At 35.9% G+C, this 19,138-nt stretch overlaps 1 protein-coding gene across 2 annotated transcripts in view; it reads left to right on the top strand.

Annotated features, from left to right (window-relative positions):
• GPATCH2 (G-patch domain containing 2) overlaps positions 1 to 19,138 on the top strand; it is a 200,146-nt gene that overhangs the window by 145,584 nt on the left and 35,424 nt on the right. Inside the window, exon 9 of one of the 2 annotated variants that reach the window (XM_074385207.1) lies at positions 3,967 to 6,836. The exons of the other annotated variant lie outside the window; for it this stretch is intronic. Coding sequence (XP_074241308.1) covers positions 3,967 to 4,150 — 184 coding nt within the window. The 3' untranslated portion in view covers positions 4,151 to 6,836. Of the gene's footprint in view, positions 1 to 3,966; positions 6,837 to 19,138 lie in introns of those variants that run through there. 2 annotated transcript variants of the gene reach the window in all.

Raw genomic sequence — 19,138 nt, 5'->3', positions numbered from 1 at the left:
GTTCTGAGCCTCATGGAGCTAGCAATAGAGTGACATGAGCATCTCTTTGGACATCACTAGTAGGACTGTGGGTCAGACTTGAAGCCAGCACAGCATTGGGTCTCACCCAAGGCATGTCGTAACCACTCCTCCTGACCCCAGGTGGGTTCAGAGGTGTCATCTGGGAGCCAGAAAGTAGAATTAAAAAGCTTAGAAGTCTACCTGGTATTCTATTGCACTCCAGCCGATTTGTCCCTCACACCTCTAACTGCACTCCTTCCCACTCTTTCCTCCCCTTTCCAAAGGCAGCGGATTCTCACCCCATGGCCACTCCTACCACAGGCCCATGGAGGGAGTACTACCAGACTATTGCCGATGTTCCCTTAAGGCCCAAGGTAGATGCTGTCTGGCCTAGGACTCACTCGTCAGAGCAGTGGGCTCCCCTCTGGCCCAGGGCAGGTCCAGAAATGCTATACAAGAACCAAGTTCTAGAATCAGGGACCCCAAGATCCCACTTGGTGATCCATGCCCCTGTGGCCAAGCTGGTACCTAAGGTGCAAGACAAAGTCCCCTCTACTTTCCCCTCTGCTTTTCTCAAGCAGATGGAGTCAGCACAGCTGGGAATGTCCTGAGTCTCTCTTGAAGCTAGCAAGTCTCAGAGGCTCACCCAAGGCCCTCCGTGTAGTACCTGGGTATCGCTGCTCATAATGCAGGGCCCAAAGGCTCTTCAGTTAGCAAGTGATGAGTCCTGTCAGAACCAAGTCCTTCCCTTCAAGGCAGTGGGTTCCCTTCTGGCCCAGGATGTATCTAGAAATGTCATCCAGGAGTTAGGCCCTGGAGAGAGGGCCTCACAACTGTGTCTGAGCTGGTATCCAAGATGCAAGACAAAGTCCTCCCCACTCTTCCCTCTCATCTCCTCCAGAAGAGGCAAGGGGTCCCTTTTGAAGTGATGAGTTATGCAGCTTGGGGTTAGGAGAGGGGTGATGCTAGCACTCCCTTAACTGCCCCTGCTAGTGTCTCAGTATGTTGCATGTCTCCCCTCCCCCGGTCTACAGACTCTGGGCCCAGTTCGGCACTAGGACTCTTCTAGGACTTACAGTCTTCGTAGCACAGACTGCCTTTCCAATTTATTTAAAGCCCCAGAGTACTTTAACTTATGGTTGCAGAAACTCTAGTTTGGACCACTAGGATTGGTGATTCCCCTCTGGCTGGGGCTGGTATAAATGTTTCTTCTGTTGCGCAGGCGTCAGCTGAGTTTGGTTACGTTTTGATTTCTGCTATAGCAGGGCAGCGCTGGGTTCAGTGCCTCACAATTGCCGTGTTCTCCCTCACCCTAGAGCATAGACATGCTCTTCGTACTACACTACCATTGCAGAGGGACAGGGTAGGGGCAGCACCAGTGATTCAAGACTGTTTTTCCTAACTCTTCAGTGCCTTTTCCAGAACTATGAAGTTAAATCCAGGTAATGTGAGTGCTCACCTGATTTTTGGTTGTTATGAAGGTGCTTTTTTGTGTAGATAGTTATTGTTTTTTTATTTTTTATTTTTATTTTTATTCTTTTAATTTTTTTATTGCATTTTAGGTTTGGGGGTACATGTGAAGAACATGCAAGATTGTTGCATAGGTACACACATGACAGTGTGGTTTGCTGCCTTCCTCCCTTCAGCTATATCTGGCATTTCTCCCCATGCTATCTCTCCCCAACTCCCCACACCCTAGATCAGGCATCCCCAGACTTTTTACACAGGGGGCCAGTTCACTGTCCCTCAGACCCTTGGAGGGCCGCCACATACTGTGCTCCTCTCACTGACCACCAATGAAAGAGGTGCCCCTCCCTGAAGTGCGGCGGGGGGCCGGATAAATGGCCTCAGGCGGCTGCATGCGGCCTGCGGGCCGTAGTTTGGGGACACCTGCCCTAGATAGTTGTTAAATCAGTGTCTTGGAGAGGGTGGCAATTGTTGAAGCCTTCTATTCTGCCATCTTGCTCCACCCCAAGTCCTGTGCCTATTGATTTTTTTCCTGTGTCCCCCCAATCCAAACACATATTCTCTCTCTCACTCACATCCGGATTTCTTCCCCTCTTTCTTCCAGACCAGGTAAATATCCATTGTTTTCATTAATATGATTTTCTGTGTAGATGTTATTCACAGATATATCACTTTTAGTTGTGGTTATCATTGTTCTGTTTATTTGCGTTTTGTTCTATGTGCCTATCCCTAACTCATCGGCCGCCTCTTCACAGAAGTGAAACACCTCTCAGTTCTTTATCTTGGTGGCTTCTGTCTTAGAGCCTCCATTTTTCAGGCTCATTCTGGACTGTCTGTTCTCTAGACTGCACATCTAATGTCCTGGCATCTCTTTTAACTGTCATGCTTGAGATTTCCTTCGTATCTCTCTTATTTGGGATTTGAATCCAATGGCATTATTTTTCTTCAGCTTTCCCAGAAGAGAACAGAGATGGTTAAATTTACGGAATTTTGCATGTCTGAAAATGTCTTTATTCTTGTCTCACACTGACTGATTTAGCTGGGAATTGAATTCCAGTTTGAAAATCTTTTTGCTCAGGGCTTTGAAGGCATTGCTCCAATGCCTTTCAGTTTTCAGTAGTTGCCATTTTCTCTGTGCTCCTATTTTTTCAGTGTTGAAGCGCCCTTAAATGATTTCCTAACTTTTTAAACTTCTGTTTTATGTATTATTGTCTTCTTGGAAAATTTGGGGACAGTTTTCTCAACATTCTTCCCCAACTTACTTAATGATTTTTAAAAATTACCATACTCTTTTCATTTCCAAATCTCTTGTTTCTTTCTTGTTTGCTTTGTTTTGTTGAGGTGGAGTCTTGCTCTGTTGCCCAGGTTGGAGTTTGGCGGTGCAGTCTTCGCTCACCGCAACCCTTGCCTCCCAGGTTCAAGCAATTCTTCTGCCTCAGCCTCCCAAGTAACTGGGGTTACAGGCGTCTGCCACCATGTCCTGCTAATTTTTGTATTTTCAGTAGAGACAGGGTTTCACCATGTTGGCCAGGCTGGTCTCAAACTGCTAACCTCAAGTGATCCACCCGCCTCAGCCACCCAAAGTACTGCAATTACAAGTGTGAGCCACTGCGCCCAGCCTTCTCCTGTTTCTTTGAACATTCCTTTTATATCCTCTTTATCTTGGTTTCTGAGTGCATATTTTCTCTTCTCTCCTCTCTGAAGCTTTCAGTTATGTTAGGCACAGGGCAACTTAAAAAGGTGAAATAAATGTGTAAGAGAAAGACTACTCATGTTTAATTCTTGTTACAAGTTTTATTAAATGCAAGCTGAAAATTTTTCGCCTTTTTTATTTATATGCATTTTTCTGTGTTACTCTCTTGCAATCCATTTTCTTTCTTAGCATTTTAAATAGTATTTTGATTTTTCTTACTCCTTTTGGATGAGTGACTCCACTTCCCTTTTTCAACTTGTAGAAAAACATAAAGGTTAGAGAACTATAAAGCATTAAATCAATAAATTTTGGGATCATTTACTCCCAAAATATACCAAGTAGGTAAAAAAAGATACATGCACAAACGGTCTGCCGTTATGACTCAAAGCCAGAACTTTGAAGTGCGTGACTAAAGCATGCCCTTAAAGTAGGCATTACTCACAAGTGTTCTGAATAAAGGGCTATGCAGTTAAGGGTCTAGTTTTTGGGATGTAGGGCATCTCACCCTCAGCTCCTCTGGGAAGTTTTCAGGGTCTCTGTAAAAAGGGATTTGGGGACATATTTACCAATGCCACTTACTGTAATTCACTTTCGTGGTGATTTTCTTTATGTCCAGTTTATGCCATTTCTCCTTTTTTGCTACATTCACATTAATATTCATTTTGGCTCTTTGACTTAATCATGAATGCAGAAGAACTGTCTCCCAACTCCTTGATCGTTCTATATCTAACAATGCCAAACAAGTGATCTTTATAACTTCCTTTAAATAAATAACTCATTTAAACACTTTTAATCTTTTCTATCAGGAAGTTCTACTTCGTCAATAATGGACACCGTGTTCTTCAAGGTATCCTATACTTCTGCCTTTTCCTGAAAGGGAAGGGTTCCTGTGGATTTCTTAACTTCTCATGCTTCACGTCTCCTCTCATGGCATCAGTTAATAAGCAGTGCCCATCATTACATGGCATTTCATCGTATTCTGAATATTAATATTCACTAAAGTATTGATGCACTGTATTTGTTCATATGTTTGTTGTAAATATCATTCTTATTCTTCTCACAAAGGATGCATAATGGGTCTTATAATCAAATTTCAGGGGAGAAACACACTGATTCTTAATGTGAATTTAATTTATCTAATTGATTCAAGTGATATTAGTCTTATAGTCTTTCTTTTAGTTGGTTGTTTCATTTTTATTTCCTGAGGAGTGTCCTTATCATAGAGTAGATGTGTCAGATAGTGAGTGATGTGAAAAACTGTCATTGTGACATTATTTTTTATATTCATTTGATGTGTTTTCCCGAGATTTTGCATCAGAGTCCCTAGAGTTAGGTTTCCTGTCTCATGTTCTTCTGCCTTGCTTAGATCGTGTTGATTATTTCCCTCTGTACTTCCGTTTGATAAGTCCTTGCGTTTTTTTATTCCAGTCATTCTTTCATTCCTTCAGTGTTTTCTGTCCATTTGCCTACTATGAAGTTTTATCTTAGTTTTATTGCCTCTTATCTATCTAATATTTTATGCATATTTCAGGGTTTGTTCCTGCCTGTCATTTTTATGTACTTCAAAACCTTTGAAAGCATGATTACAGACTTGAAAGACATGAATTTTTTTTCATAAATAAATGCATAAAAGCATATTCAGTTATTTTTTTTAAACTACCTATTACCTGTCACTTTCAATATTTAGTAATTAACAGGCATGGTTTTTTGAGTGGTCATTACATGCAATCAATTATTAGCTAAAGTGAACATGAACACACAGACACACATACACACATATACACAAACAGTGGAATAAACCTTGAGGCAATGCACCTAAGTGTTTTTAGAGAGAAGAACTAGTGACGTCTAGATTTATTAAGCAAGTTCACTGGGCCCGGATTACCAACTTATGTGAGTCCACTACGGCAGAACACACTCACATGCCGCAGGTTATGTGAAGCAGATTGATTGCTCACAGATAGGTAGTAAGGGACAAAAGTTTATGATCCATTGTGAGCCACGCCTCAGGAAAGCTGTCTAGAGCTGATGGAGTTTCCTCTGCACATGCCCAGTCGCACCACAGCTGAGGGATCCAGAAAGTTAGCTGGCCGTGGGTTATATACCTTAGCTGTGAAAGGACTTGCTGTGCTAAGAGTTGAAGGACATCCTGTTTCTAGGGGGCACTGGGACAAAGCCGAAGTCATTTCAGCCAGTTCCTCCCTGTGTACATTCTTCCTCTAGTTATTCTTGAGAGCGACAGGTGAGAAAGCAGGAGAACTGTTCTGCAATTTTCTATCCCTTTTTTTTTTCTTGGTATTTCAGTATTTAAATATAATTTTTTGCTTCTCAAAATTAGAGCTTTCCCACTGTGATCACCACATTTTAGAGCCAACTAAATAATGTCACAGTGTTTCTCATGTCAAAAACCTTTGGTTAGCACCAGAAAGTTCAATGTAGCTTTTTCAAATTGAAAGTCTGTTGAAAACATGCATTAAGCTATGCCTAATGCTAAGTGATACATCATTTTTAAAAAGATCTTGCTCTGTTAACACATTTTAATGCTTATGAGTAGTCTTTATTGCTATAAGAATCCATGTAACAAACTTGATCATCTGTGGCAGCTTTATTCAATTGTGTACATTCAAAGCCTTTCCTTATGTGTATGATACCATTTTTTTTTTTTAAGGGAGGAAGGTTTGAATTTACTGTGTTTTCTTACTTTTATGATTTTTGTCATTTACTGTTATGAAGCACAAAGGGCAAATCATTTAGTAGTCTGACATGTAATTTGAAGTCAAGTATAAACATTTTTATTGCTGACATTATTAAATTGTACTTAATTTTTTAAGTGCGTTTTAGAAACATACTTAATTCACTTTTACTTTGTTGTTAAACGCATTATGTTTTTCACTTTTCATCTACTTCATGGCAAATGCTTTGAGAATCCATGTCTGCTATGTGACATAATTTCCTAGGTTGTCTATTAATAGTGAGAAGAAAGAAGGAAACTTTTTTTCCTGTCATTTTGCCTGATTAGCAGTAAAAGGAGTCTCCTAAAATGGGGGGAAAAAATGACAATAGATTTAATGAGATAAGCAAGACATATCACATTCGTGTCAGGCCTCTTCCATCAAGTTGGGAAGAACATTTCTATTTACATTAATACAGAGCACATTCATTTTTATATGATACAGATCACTGTATTTTGTTGCAGATGTAACAGATAGAATTACAGCTGTTCTTTATTTGATCATCTAAAGATCCAAAGATGTTCAAGGATTCAGTTTGCTCAGTCTTTCCCATAGTGTCATTTGTTGTTTGGAAAGGAGACCTAATTTGCAACAGATACAGAACGATTTGTCATTTTGCAGGTTTGCCAAAAATAAATGAAACTATTAATTATGACATTTTGAGCAGCTGTTAATAAATTGGGATAGGGTAACTGTTCATCAGAGTACCACTTAATGACAGGGGCTATATTTGTGTAATGTTGCTTTTCTCAGAAATGTATCAATAAAATTAAGTACATCAACAAAAGTAAGTGATGCTTTATTTTATTTAGTTATTTTAGTTGTCTATACATTCTTCTTAAATTTAGAATTTTAAAACAAACTCTCTTTTGTTGTATTTTAAAGCAAATTCTGTCACTTGACATTTTATATTTTATATATTTTATATTTATGTGTCCAAGATAATGGTTTAAAACTGCCTTTAAACGAACTTTAAAAATAAAATTTCTAATTTTTCTTATTTTTTCTTTCCATATCTAAAATTAGCATTAAATTTTATTGCTGTAAAAAATGTTTAGCCTTTCAGATAGAAAAATGTCTTAGATTTTTTATTCATTCTTATGTATGCATGAATGAATACAAAGTATTCATATATTTGCTTTAATTAGAATGTATACATTCTATATTTGTTTAATTGGGATACATTTAATTACATATATATTCCAATTAAAAAGAAAACTCAAATGACGTCTAAATATAGAGATACTTAGAGTAGAATACTTGGAAGCATACCACATATACAACATAAAATGGTTTTTAAGGGATTTAACTCATCTGTTTTACTCTATATAACCAAATTATTGTATTGTATATAACCGCACTGTACTCAAATTGCCAGTTCTCATGCCTCCTGTCCTTTTGGCATCCTGAAATTCTTCCTTGCCAAGATTTTAAACTAATGATCATAGAGGGTTATTTTAAAGTGTCATTATACTAAATAAAATTAGTTTTCAGCCACTTAGAATTTTGGAGGTTGCTTTTCAGTTTTATATGAAGAGCCCACACAGAAAAACAAGGAATTTGACATTTAGAAATAAGTAATATGCCTAGTGGGTGGTAAATAAAACATTGTAGAACACTGCTACTTCCTAGTGAAACTCTTATTACTTATATCGTCTCTTGTTCTGGTAGATGAACTAGGTATTTTCAAATGATAAAATGTATGCAACAGCCTCTCACCTCTAGGATTGCAGTTGAATTTGGCCATGGTCACTAGTGATGGAAAACAGTGAACATGTGAAAGCTGTTTCAGCGACCCTTAACTGAAATGAATCTGTGTTCTAAAGTCCGTTTCCTTAAGGACAGGTGTTTGTTTCACAGTTGGCACTCTGCAAATTGGTCCTGTGATTAAACGGGCATGGACACAGAGCTAACCTTTAACTCCCAGAGATGATTCTCCTAGGAAATGGTTAGGGTACACCTGCAGTCCCGTATCTCAACAGCTTGTATCACTACTGCAGCCTGGGTTATAACTTCATTATGGGCCCATTTGGGGATTGGTTAATCCAATGCGTATGTGCCAGAATATTTCCCAAAACAAACAAGCAGTCCTAATTTATTAATGAGAGAATCACTGTAAAAATTAATATTTTAAATCAGCAAAATAATAAACAACAGCTGCTACTTGATAATTTGTACCTTACAGTCCTCAGGAAAAATCCTATTAAATTCATCTCCCACACTGAAAATGCTTTTAATTTTAAAATATTACTTTCTGTTTACAGAACTGAAATCACATCAACCCTTGAATATTTACTGCTCATAATACAAGATTATCCTGTAATCTAAAAATGTAATGCCTATATAAGTATAATTGGAATGTTTTACTTAATAATGTATAAAAATATTCAAATATTAAACATTTGACCATCACTCATTTTAGATAATTTTCATTTCCTTTCAATTACAGGAGCAATTTTAAAATGGCAAGATAATGTCCTAAAAGTTAGAACTATGTTTTTAAAAAAATCAATTTCTTCATAATCAGTACTTTTCCTTTGCCTTTTTTTGATAGAAATATTTTTTTCAAAATGTTTTTTATCAATTCCTTAGCGATTTGTTATGATTTGTTTGTATACCAAGATATTGATGGGATTTACCTTTGTTTATTTCATATACTTCTGATCAGTTCCAACTCATGCCCAATTATATTACACTAAATTAACATAATTCAACAGATGTTGATATTTAAATGTTTTCTGGCATTCAAATCTTAGACAGCTGTCTTCGAGCTTGGGGAAAAGGCAAACAGTTAGAGTTAAATGCTGAACATATGCTTAAATTACTAATTAGAAAGATGGAATAAAAACTATGTATTATCCTTTCTAAGGACAATAAACCTCAGATAAAGGTTTTTTTTAATCTTTTTACATCAAGTTACAGTCCAGGGGTCTATGCAGACTAGATTATTTAGATCCCTGGATAACTTAATTTAATTTCAAATTTGGTCACTTAAAAATTATGAAGAGTCTCTTTCATTAAGCCTTGAAAAAGCTGTAATGATTTGTACTGGCAATCTTACGGATTGAAAAGATGCTCTTTCACTTACATTGTCAAGATGATGAAAGCAATTTTAAACAATATTTTATCATAGAAAATTTTATTATATACAGAGAAAAATATAAACTCAATGTATCTATCAACTGGCTTAGATAATTATCAATGTGTGGCAAAGTCTGTTTTATCCATATCCCCCCATCTCCTTTATATCAACTGAAATACATTAGTATGTTTCTCTAAATGGTAACAGCCTCTTAAAAAAAAAAGTCTCAGTACAATTATCCCATCTATAAAAAATAACAATGATTCCTTAATACATATGAATATGTATATATGCAATTAATATTTATATTTCCTTTATTGTTTTATTGCATTATAATCTCTCAAATTCCCTTTGATATATAAATTCCACTTCTCGAGCTCTCCGTGTGTTTGTGTGTGTGTGTGCACGCACACACGTGCGTTCGTTGACATTTTTTTGTTAGAGAAATTAGGTGTTTGGCCTGTAAAGTTTCTCACATACTGGAATGTTGCTGATTTTCTCTACATGGTGTCATTTAACATACTCCACTGTCTTCTGTGTTTCTTGTAATTGGTATTTAGATCTAGAGAACTGATTAGAGATTCAGGTTTGGTGTTTCGTTTTGTTTGGCAAGATTGTTCCAGAGGTGATATTTTATACTTCTCTCACTTACGTCTCTTTCCGTGATTTATTTGCCATTGTGATCATTGCCCAGATTTATTCATTAAGGGTTGCAAAATAGTGCTGTGTTAATTCTTTTAATATGTTCTTGTTGCTTCTGTTGCAAACTTCCTCCTCTCCAACTACTCAGTTGCTTTAAAATACAGATCATGTAGGAAAAGCAAGAGAAATTTTTGGTTCTTTCCCCTTATTAGATATCAGTTTTTTAAAAAAATTGCTTCCTAATGTTTTCCAAAGGAGAACGCACTGATTTAAACACATCTGATGTGTTTCAGGTCATTAGTTATCACTTTAATTGATGCTAAAATTGTCCCATCTGTGGCCAGTGGGAGATTATTTAAGTTAGTTCTGCGTTTCTTTGCTGCTAGTCTTTGCTTTCTGGTATGTTCACATTTTCTAGGCTTATCTTGGATCTTTTCTGGCTTAGACCAGGAGTCACCCATTTCTCCAAGTAAGTGCTGATAACTATACTATAATAGGAAATAAGTTTAGAAACCACAATCTGGATGTTAGGAATGTCTGTGTTTCTAGGCCCTTTCTGATAAATGAGTTGGGATTTTTTTTTTAAGAAAAAAATATATTGATTCATACTGATAGTCCTAGTTCAATATACTTTCTGTCATTAATTTTAATCTTTTTCCAACTATATTAAAAATATTACATCTCAATGACAACAGAATACTTATTTTACTCATCCCACCATGCACAGCAATCTCAATCACCATACTATCATCACTACTAGTAATCACTAAAAAATGTTTTTTTCTATATTTATTTGGTTCATATTTACAAGTACACTAGGAATATGCAGTCATTTTCCTGTGTATTAAAGTAACTTGAAATAGTTTCTAATTATAGATAACCAATAATTAGTTTCATTTTCAGCAACAGGTTTCTTTTTAATGTATTTAATTTTGTTTTATAATAGTATAAAAATAGTCATGGGATCCACAATCAAATGTTCACAAGCAGTTATTTTGAAAGAAGTCTCACCTCTACCTGGTTCCCTCCATTTGTTTCTTCCCTGCTCATAGAGGTTTTGTTTTGCTTATGATTTGTCCTTTCCTTGGCTTTTTCCCCATTTTTAAGAGAAATAGACATCTCTCTCCCTCTCTCACCACATTTACCTTTCATTTTCTCCTTTTTCTTGCCCTCATTCTCACTCTGGTATGCCAGTGGACTTTAAGGAAGACTTTTCTTTTCCTAATAATTACCCGTTTATTGTTACCTCTATATAACAGTCTTAGGCCCTTTCCCCTCCTTTTTTGAGGCCCTTTGCTGCTGGTTTCCTAGTGGGAACAATGTTGAAATTAGCTGGCCTCATGTGCCCTCCTTTCATTTGGTCAGGAAATTTATTTTATTTTTCCCATATACTTTTTATTTTCATCCATTTTTAGCCAGGCATGGTGGCTCATGCCTGTAATCCCAGCACTTAGGGAGGAAGAGGTAGAATGATAACTTGAGGCCAGGAATTTGAGACCTGCCTGTGCCGTATAGGGAGACCTCATTTTGAAAAGAAGGGAGGGAGGAAGGGAGGGAGGGAGGAAGGAAGGAAGGAACCAAATATTTTCATCCACTTTTAAATACTTGTACCGTATGTACATTGTCTGACAACATACAACCATTTAGAACTATACTCTCTTCTTTTTTTTTTTTTTTTTCTTCAGTTCTACTTTTATTTGGTTTAAGTTCAGGTCATTCAGTTTTAGTTCTACAAGTAAATATATTTTTAATGATCCCCACAAAATCTTAAGTCAATGCTTCTGTACTCTATTTTTCTGAAGTTTATTCTCTAGTTATTTCCTCTGCAAGTACTCATTCAAACAATGTTTCCCCAGTTCTTGCCTGTTATTAGCAGTTTATGCATGAACTATATATTTAAAGATCATTTTGGCCAGATATGCAATCTATGGCTCATGTTTTCTTCTCTTAACTGTCTTGAATATGTGACTACAATGTCTCTATAAAACATTGCTTTCAGTATCTGATATAGTCTGATTTTCTTAGACCTAAAAGTGGCTTGGTTTTGCCTAGATGCTCAATGTGTATTTTCCTTTTCTTTAAAGTCCAAGAGTTTGGCTAGACTATATTCTAATGTTGATAATTTTAGGTGATTTTTTTCCAGGGATGAAGCTATGCTTTTTTGGTTAAGTACTTATTATTATTTTATGTATTAGTCTGTTTTCATGCTTCTGATAAAGACATACACCAGACTGGGAAGAAAAAGAGCTTTAGTTGGACTTATAGTTTCACATGTCTTGGGAAGGTCTCACAGTCATGGTGAAGAATAAAAGGCAGTTCTTAATGCTGGCGGCAAGTGAGAATGAGGAAGAAGCAAAAGTGGAAACCCCTGATAAACCAGTCAGATCCCGTGACGCTTATTCACTATCATGAGAATAGCATGGGAAAGAATGGCCCCCATGATTCAATCACCTCCCCCTGGGTCCCTCCCATAACATGAGAGAATTCTAGGAGATAAAATTCAAGTTGAGATTTGGATGAGGACACAGCCAAACCATCTCATTTAAAAAACAAATTTCAAGGTTTTCTCCAGTTGTAGTGTTTTATATTTGTTTTGTTGCTTTGGCTTTGTTGTTTCAAAAATTTCTATTATACTTTTATTGGATCTTCTTTGCCTATCTTCTGTAGCTATCACTTTCTAATCCTTTTAATTTCTTTTTTTTAATTTTTAAAGTTTTTATTTTTTGTCTTTTCCATTTTTAATATATGTTCATATTCTATTTTTCCATTATATGGTTCATTCCTCTGTTCCTTTTAGTTTAGTTTCATTTCTGAAATGATTTTTTTCCTTTTATTTCTAATTGCTTCCTGAATGCTATCGTCTCTTCTTTTAAATCTTCCTTTTATCCAGTTCTTTTTTCCCTCAACCTTTCTAGTTGTGACTTTTTTATTTATCTTCTATCATTTTCTTAATTTCCTTTAACTTCTTTTAGAATTATCAGATACAGTTTTCATTTTTGTGGGCATATCTTTCTGGAGTACTCTTACAGTCTAAGGACCTTATTTTTTCTTTCTTTTAATAATCATTTGTATTTATTTATCTACAGTGCTATTTGGAATGAGGTTTCCTGTACATTTTAGGAGACATGAGACAGAATAGCTTTCTAATTTTATGGCTTTCTACCTTTCTTTTCTGTTGTTTTCACAAACCAGTCAAATTTCTGGCCTATATTTTCCAATACCTGCTTCTTCTGTTCCCCTCAGTATTTTTATCTAGACCTTCCGTTTCCTTTTCCCCTTGGCCTCTGTTCTGCTCCAGTCTGCTTCTACCTCCACTGTTTTTCCTTGGTGTGAGATTTTTATCCTGGGAAATCACTTTAATTTTTTAATTTCAAGAATTTATATGATCTAACTAATCCAGCACCACAGAACTGTTATATCTTAGTTCTCTTGTACTCATTTATAAACTGGAATTTTTCGGAACACTTCCTAGGTTGAGCATCCGTTTTCATCTTGGCTCCCTGTGCTTTCCATTGAGTGGTAGCGCTTTGGAGATTTTCCTGTGCTTGGGGCCATTTGCAGATTCCTCTACTTTTTTCTGCCCAAGTGTTGATACAGAGTTTCATAGCTGCCAATAATTTATATTCAGCTACCGGTTTGAGGATGAGGAAGGGAAGATTTGGCAAATATCTTGTTGGCTAGGTATTGGTGTCCAGGGTTTTTGGTAATGCTACATGTTATTACACACATTCAACAATAGTGTCTTCACTACCATATTCCCAGAATACTCTATGACTTTTTTGTTGTTGTTGTTGTTGTTGTTGTTAAATTCTACAATTTAGGGCTTCTACATAGCATGTTTATTTTTAAATGGGTAAGTAAATTATTGGAGTACTAAATAGTCAGGGTTTTCTTTCTTTTAGGATGGTATTGCCTGTTTCTAGAAAACAAATGATGTTTCATACAGTCCTTCACACACCATTAAGTGCCTTTTATTCTGAGTATATAAAAGACACTGGGCTAGGTGATACGTATGGAACCCAGATGCTGTTCTGTCTGCATTCCAGGAACTTACATTCTGGCCAGAAAAACCTGGATTCTGTGTTTTACTCCTTTCAATCTCTCACCCCTGTTCTCTTTATCATAAAGATCTTTTTACCATTCTCCACCTCATAACCAGATAAAGAATCTCTTCCCCATTCTCCATATCATAACCAGAATTACTTTTGGGGAACCCAAACCTATTTATTTATACTTAAACCTTGAATTCCTAGGCTGAAGCTAGCCTTGTGCCTCAGCCTCCCAAGTAGCTAGCACAAGGTGCATACCACTATGCCTGCCTTTTGTTTTGTTTTGTTTTGTTTCTGTAGAGATGAACTCTTGCTATGTTGCCCAGGCTGGTCTTGAACTTCTGGCCTCAAGCAATCTTTCCATCTCAGCCTCCCAAAGTATTGGGATTACAGCCATAAGCCATCCTACTGGCCTACTTAAAAATTCTTAATGGCTTCTCATTACCTTTAGAATCAAGTCCTAAACATGGCTTGCAAGGCCTTTCTGGTCTAGCCTTTCTTATTTTTTCAGCCTCATATGCAATTACTTCTTACCTTGAATGCCATATACCAGCTGCAGTGAACTAGTTTTACATCCCAAACTATACGCTCTCTAGGGTAGATTTTAAGACTCATAAAAAAATATATAAAGTGTTGCGGGAAATCAGCTTGAGAAGCGATTATTTGGTATCCTGTGTTCTGCTGTATTAGCATAAATGACACTTTCGTATTTTAGTTTGTAGAATACATTTAGACCTTATTAGCTACTAATAAATCTGTTCTATTTCCTGTTTGTACTGTAGCAATAAAATATGATCTCAACCGCAGAGTTTCTCTACTTTTTTGTGCTTATGATTGGGCCTCAAAAATGCCAAATTATGCCATATTCAGTTTATTTTATATAAATTTCCTTTTTTGGGAAATTATGAGGTCCATTTATTGAATACATACTGTGAGGCACACATTTCTTTAATCTTCACGTCAACTCTGTGAGGTCAGTTGTGCTATCATCTCCATTTTACACATGTGAAAGGCCAAGTATGAAAGGATTAGCTCACTTCCCCAGGTTCACCCAGGTGGTTAAGTGAGGGAGCAGGAGTTGGGCTTTGTCTCATTTGGGCTGCAGAATCCACACTCTTAACTGCTGTGCTGCACTGCCTCACAAGAGGGGTAGATGGGTGGGCGAGGAGGAATGAAAAAACAGAATTTAAAATATATGACTTTATTTGAATAAAAATATTTCCCCATCATGTTTATAGCTAACACCATAACCACTAAGATTCATCGACTGTCAATGATGTATTTTAACTCATTTAATTCCGAAAATTACCTTATGAGGTAATTCTTATTATTCCTATTTTACATAGGAGGAAACAGAAGGGTTAAATAACTTTCTGAGGTCAAATGGTGGATAATTTATTTATACAGCAGTGTCTTTTTTTTAAGTCTTATTTCTATGCCATTTAAAAGTAAACTTGACTGCTTTCTGAAATCCATTATCTTGCCTTTAAGCAAAACTGTTGATTCTTCTAAAATAGTCACTTAAACAGTATTTAGATTTTTGTATGTGCAAAGAAAAGTGACAACATTTAAAAATTATGACTAACCTGATCATTGTTGAATCATTTGGCATTTGATTTCTGAAATTTATAAAACATAGGAATTTGTATGTTTTTCTACAGAAAAGCATTGTAAAAATGAGAACAGGAAAAGACACTTTATATTTGAAGTTAATTTTTATAGGGTAGTATTTTTCTCCATAGACATTTAAAATCAGTAGACCTCTTAAAATACAGCAAGTAATAGACCCAAATTAACAAAATTATAAAGTGCCTTTGGTTCTAAGATCTTAATGGCAAAACTGTCCTGAATTTAAGTGAATGCACCCCAACTTTCCAGTTATTTCAATTGAAGTGAATTAGGAGGATCCTGAAATCCTCTTCCTCCCAATTGTTGAACATTAATGTTCATGTACTCATCACAAGCCTCCTGATACCTCATCCAGCTATTACAGTATGTTTTACAGTCTAGTGAATATTTGCTAACAAGTCTGTAAAAATTTTATAGATATAACATTTATCTACCAAAAACTATCATAGAAGAGAAGAGACTGAAAGCATTCTTTATATAAAGTTACACTTACTGAAATGCAAAATTATGTAGAAAGGGAAACATTTTGGAATTAAGGTATGTGCATATACTGTAAAAACTAGCTTCAGTGAACAAGCTTGATTTTGCAGGTATTTGTATTCCAAAGCCCAAGAAATTGACCAAATAAGTTTTGTAGTGTTCTATAACTAAGCACTTGCATATTAAGGAAATTGGAACCACAATAAAAAAGAATGGTTTACATGAAAACAATTACTAATTTTAAAAATGGCATGCCTTGTTAAATTTTATTCAATAACTATTAAGTACCTGATATGGCAAGGCATGTAACTGGTAAGGGAAATGTACTTAAATAAATAAATCAGATGTGGGCCTTACTACCTTCAAGGAATGGATAATCTGGCTAGAATATTATTTTGTGCACATATATAGCTGTAGTTTAAGGTAGAAGATACTATTTTCTCCCATGAGTAAGTGATTATTCTGGCAATGGGTGTCAGAAGAGGCTGCATAAAAGAGTTGGCATTTCAACTGTGCATAGGTTTCCAGCTGAATTCCACCAGTAAGCAATATTTTAACCTAAATGCAAGTAAGTTTGCATTTACATGGTAACACTGTCTGACATATTTCAAAATAGAAATAACTTCTTGTATATTTCAAAAGTTTTTGATATTCAGGGGTAATACTAAAACATCTAGTCTTCTCAATATGGAGATAAAAATAGCAAGCACATTTTTTCCTTGCTCTTTAGGAGTCCTGCTCAGCAAGTGTACATTATAGCATCGAGAACTGTTACATCACCATTACCATATTATTTTCCTCAACATCCAAAGTCATGAGACACTTTGCAGAAAATCAAAGCTGAACTCATTCTTCAGCCTGTATTTGCCAACTAATTCTGTAGGTAAATTGTAGACTCTCTTAAATGAGTGAAGCATCTCAACTTCAAGAGTTACGTTGGAAGTGGATCCACATTTGACTCCATCTCTGCCTGAGAGCAGCAACTTCCAGAATTGTGTCTACAGAGAATTATGGAATGGACTTTTCCATTGGATTCAGTTTGTCAATATGATTAATAAATAGCATAAATTAAATAAGAAGGCTTTTTAAAGGGGAATTTTAAATAATTGTGAATAGACAGATTTACTGAATTTACTAAAACTTGATGTGTGCAGAGAGGTGTCATCTCCTCCCACTGCTCCATATGTACCAGCTCCAGTTATACTGAATTGCTTACAGAGACACAGATATGGCATGTCATGTGCACATTTTAGTGCCTTTGTGCCTCTGCAAATGTGTTCTCTCACCTAGCGGCCTAGAATGCCCTTATATGCTGGCTTGGGATTCTCTTTGAAAACTGGGTTGGAATCATTTTTCAAACATGATCAATCGACTTGAACCCCTAGAAAATGAACATCGTATCTTTTTTATTTCTCAATAAAAAATGTATTTCCTGTCTGATGGCATAGGGCATGGCATGCATTAGATTTGTAGCAGAAGTTTCTTAAGTAGGGTATAATAAACTAAGCTGGATGGTGTCGTATGGTCATGGGGAAAAGGGAATTCCTTGGAGTCAGGAAAGCTATGGTACAAATACAATAACTAATTTTCCGTTCATGTTATCCTTGACAAGTAACAGTCTCTCTGGACTTCAGAGTCCTCAGCTATGTAATGAGTTTTATGAGGATTATACTATGTAAAAATAACTGGCATAATACCTCTTATATAGTTAGAACTCAGTGAGCCTGGATGTTCTTAGTAGTTCCGATAATAAATTCCAATACTTAAGAAACCAACATGTATTAAATGGAAAAATAAATATAAATATGTATATCCTCTACTTTGCTCTTTAAATTCTGTTATTCCCTGTGCTGGTGAAAGAAAAAACTTAGCACATGTCTGTTCTAAAATACTACCTCAGACTGGAATGTAGAGCTTGGCTTAGAGTCTGAGATATCAAACAGAGGAATACAGTGAAAGATCAATTCATCAAGCATATCCAAATATCATATAGTGCACTAGATGAAGTGGATGCGGAAATAAATAAATGAATGGACTTCCCTTTAAAAAGTTAGGAGTATTAGGAATATCCTATAATTTTTTTTAATAGATATTATAAATGGCAACCATAGCATCCTAGGAAACGTTTAATAATAGTGTCATTATCAAAGAGAGAGTGTGGGATTATATCTGAATCTGTAGTCTGATTTTCTTATGTGAGATCCAAGATATCATTTTTAAGCAAATTACAATGAACATAATTATTGAAACTCTACACTAAATATCAATGATAAACAGATTCCAGAATGTATGATTATAGCCCAGAATCAGGTAAACAGTTTACTAAGTGCCTGCTATTTCCTAGGTACTGTGGTATGAAGAATAACAGAATACTCCAAGATGCCTCAAATATCAGATTCTACTTGGAGAGACAATATCCAAATTTCAATTCAGACGAAATGAATTTTCCTCAATTTCCCCAGAGAGGTGGTTTGCTATGATAGCCCAGCGGATTTATTAAATTGTATAGTAATTTATTGTTCATGTTCATTTCTTACCTTAGGCTATGATCTCCCTGAGGGTGGTAGTTATCTTACCCTTCTTTCTGTTTAGTTTAGCCTCTAGTGGAATAACTGCTACTTTGTCAAGATATGTCAATTGTTAAGGGAATGTTTCTGAGTGAATTTAAATAACAGTTCAAGAAAGAAGTGTTACTATTTTTAAAAATTCATGATTGGTTGCCAAATGAAATATTGAAATAATTGTTAAAATAGTTTTATTCATTTTAGTTCAATAAGCTTTTCTTGTGCTTTTAATATATGAAGAAGCAAAGCTGGGTTCTGGGAATGAGACACGGTTCTTGGCCTCAAGTTGCTTTCCGTATATATTTAACTGACAGTCTCCTCTAATCTGAAAATATCTTGAGGCAAACTATCGTATCTTACTATATAAGATATGGACAGCAATATGCACAGATCGATATGGAAATAGAAAAACACTTGGAAAAGTAGTGATGTTAGGAAAGTTCAAAGAGGAGAAAGAACATTTAGACTTGAGGGCACTGAGAGAACTGAAGGAAAAAAGCAGGCTCCCTAAGGTGGACAGAATTAGGAAACATAGAAAGAAAATTTTTTAAGTGGATAGAATACATTGCTCTAACGTTAGCACATATATATGGTCTTGGTGACTAGCAGTTGTTTAAAAAAAATCTGAAGGACCTGTAAAAATATGGGGCATGATGTAAGGTAAGATGTAACAGCAGGTCTCCCAAATCCATTTTTAGAAACCCCGTTGAATAACTTGCTCCGTGAAAGATTAACATTCCTCCAGATGTGAAATGTCTTCCTTTACATATGCTAGGGAAATTGTAGTAACTACCTGAATA

Source organism: Saimiri boliviensis, chromosome 14 (assembly GCF_048565385.1).
Source record: "Saimiri boliviensis isolate mSaiBol1 chromosome 14, mSaiBol1.pri, whole genome shotgun sequence".
Lineage (NCBI taxonomy): Eukaryota > Metazoa > Chordata > Mammalia > Primates > Cebidae > Saimiri > Saimiri boliviensis.
This window is presented reverse-complemented; position numbering and strand designations above follow the sequence as displayed.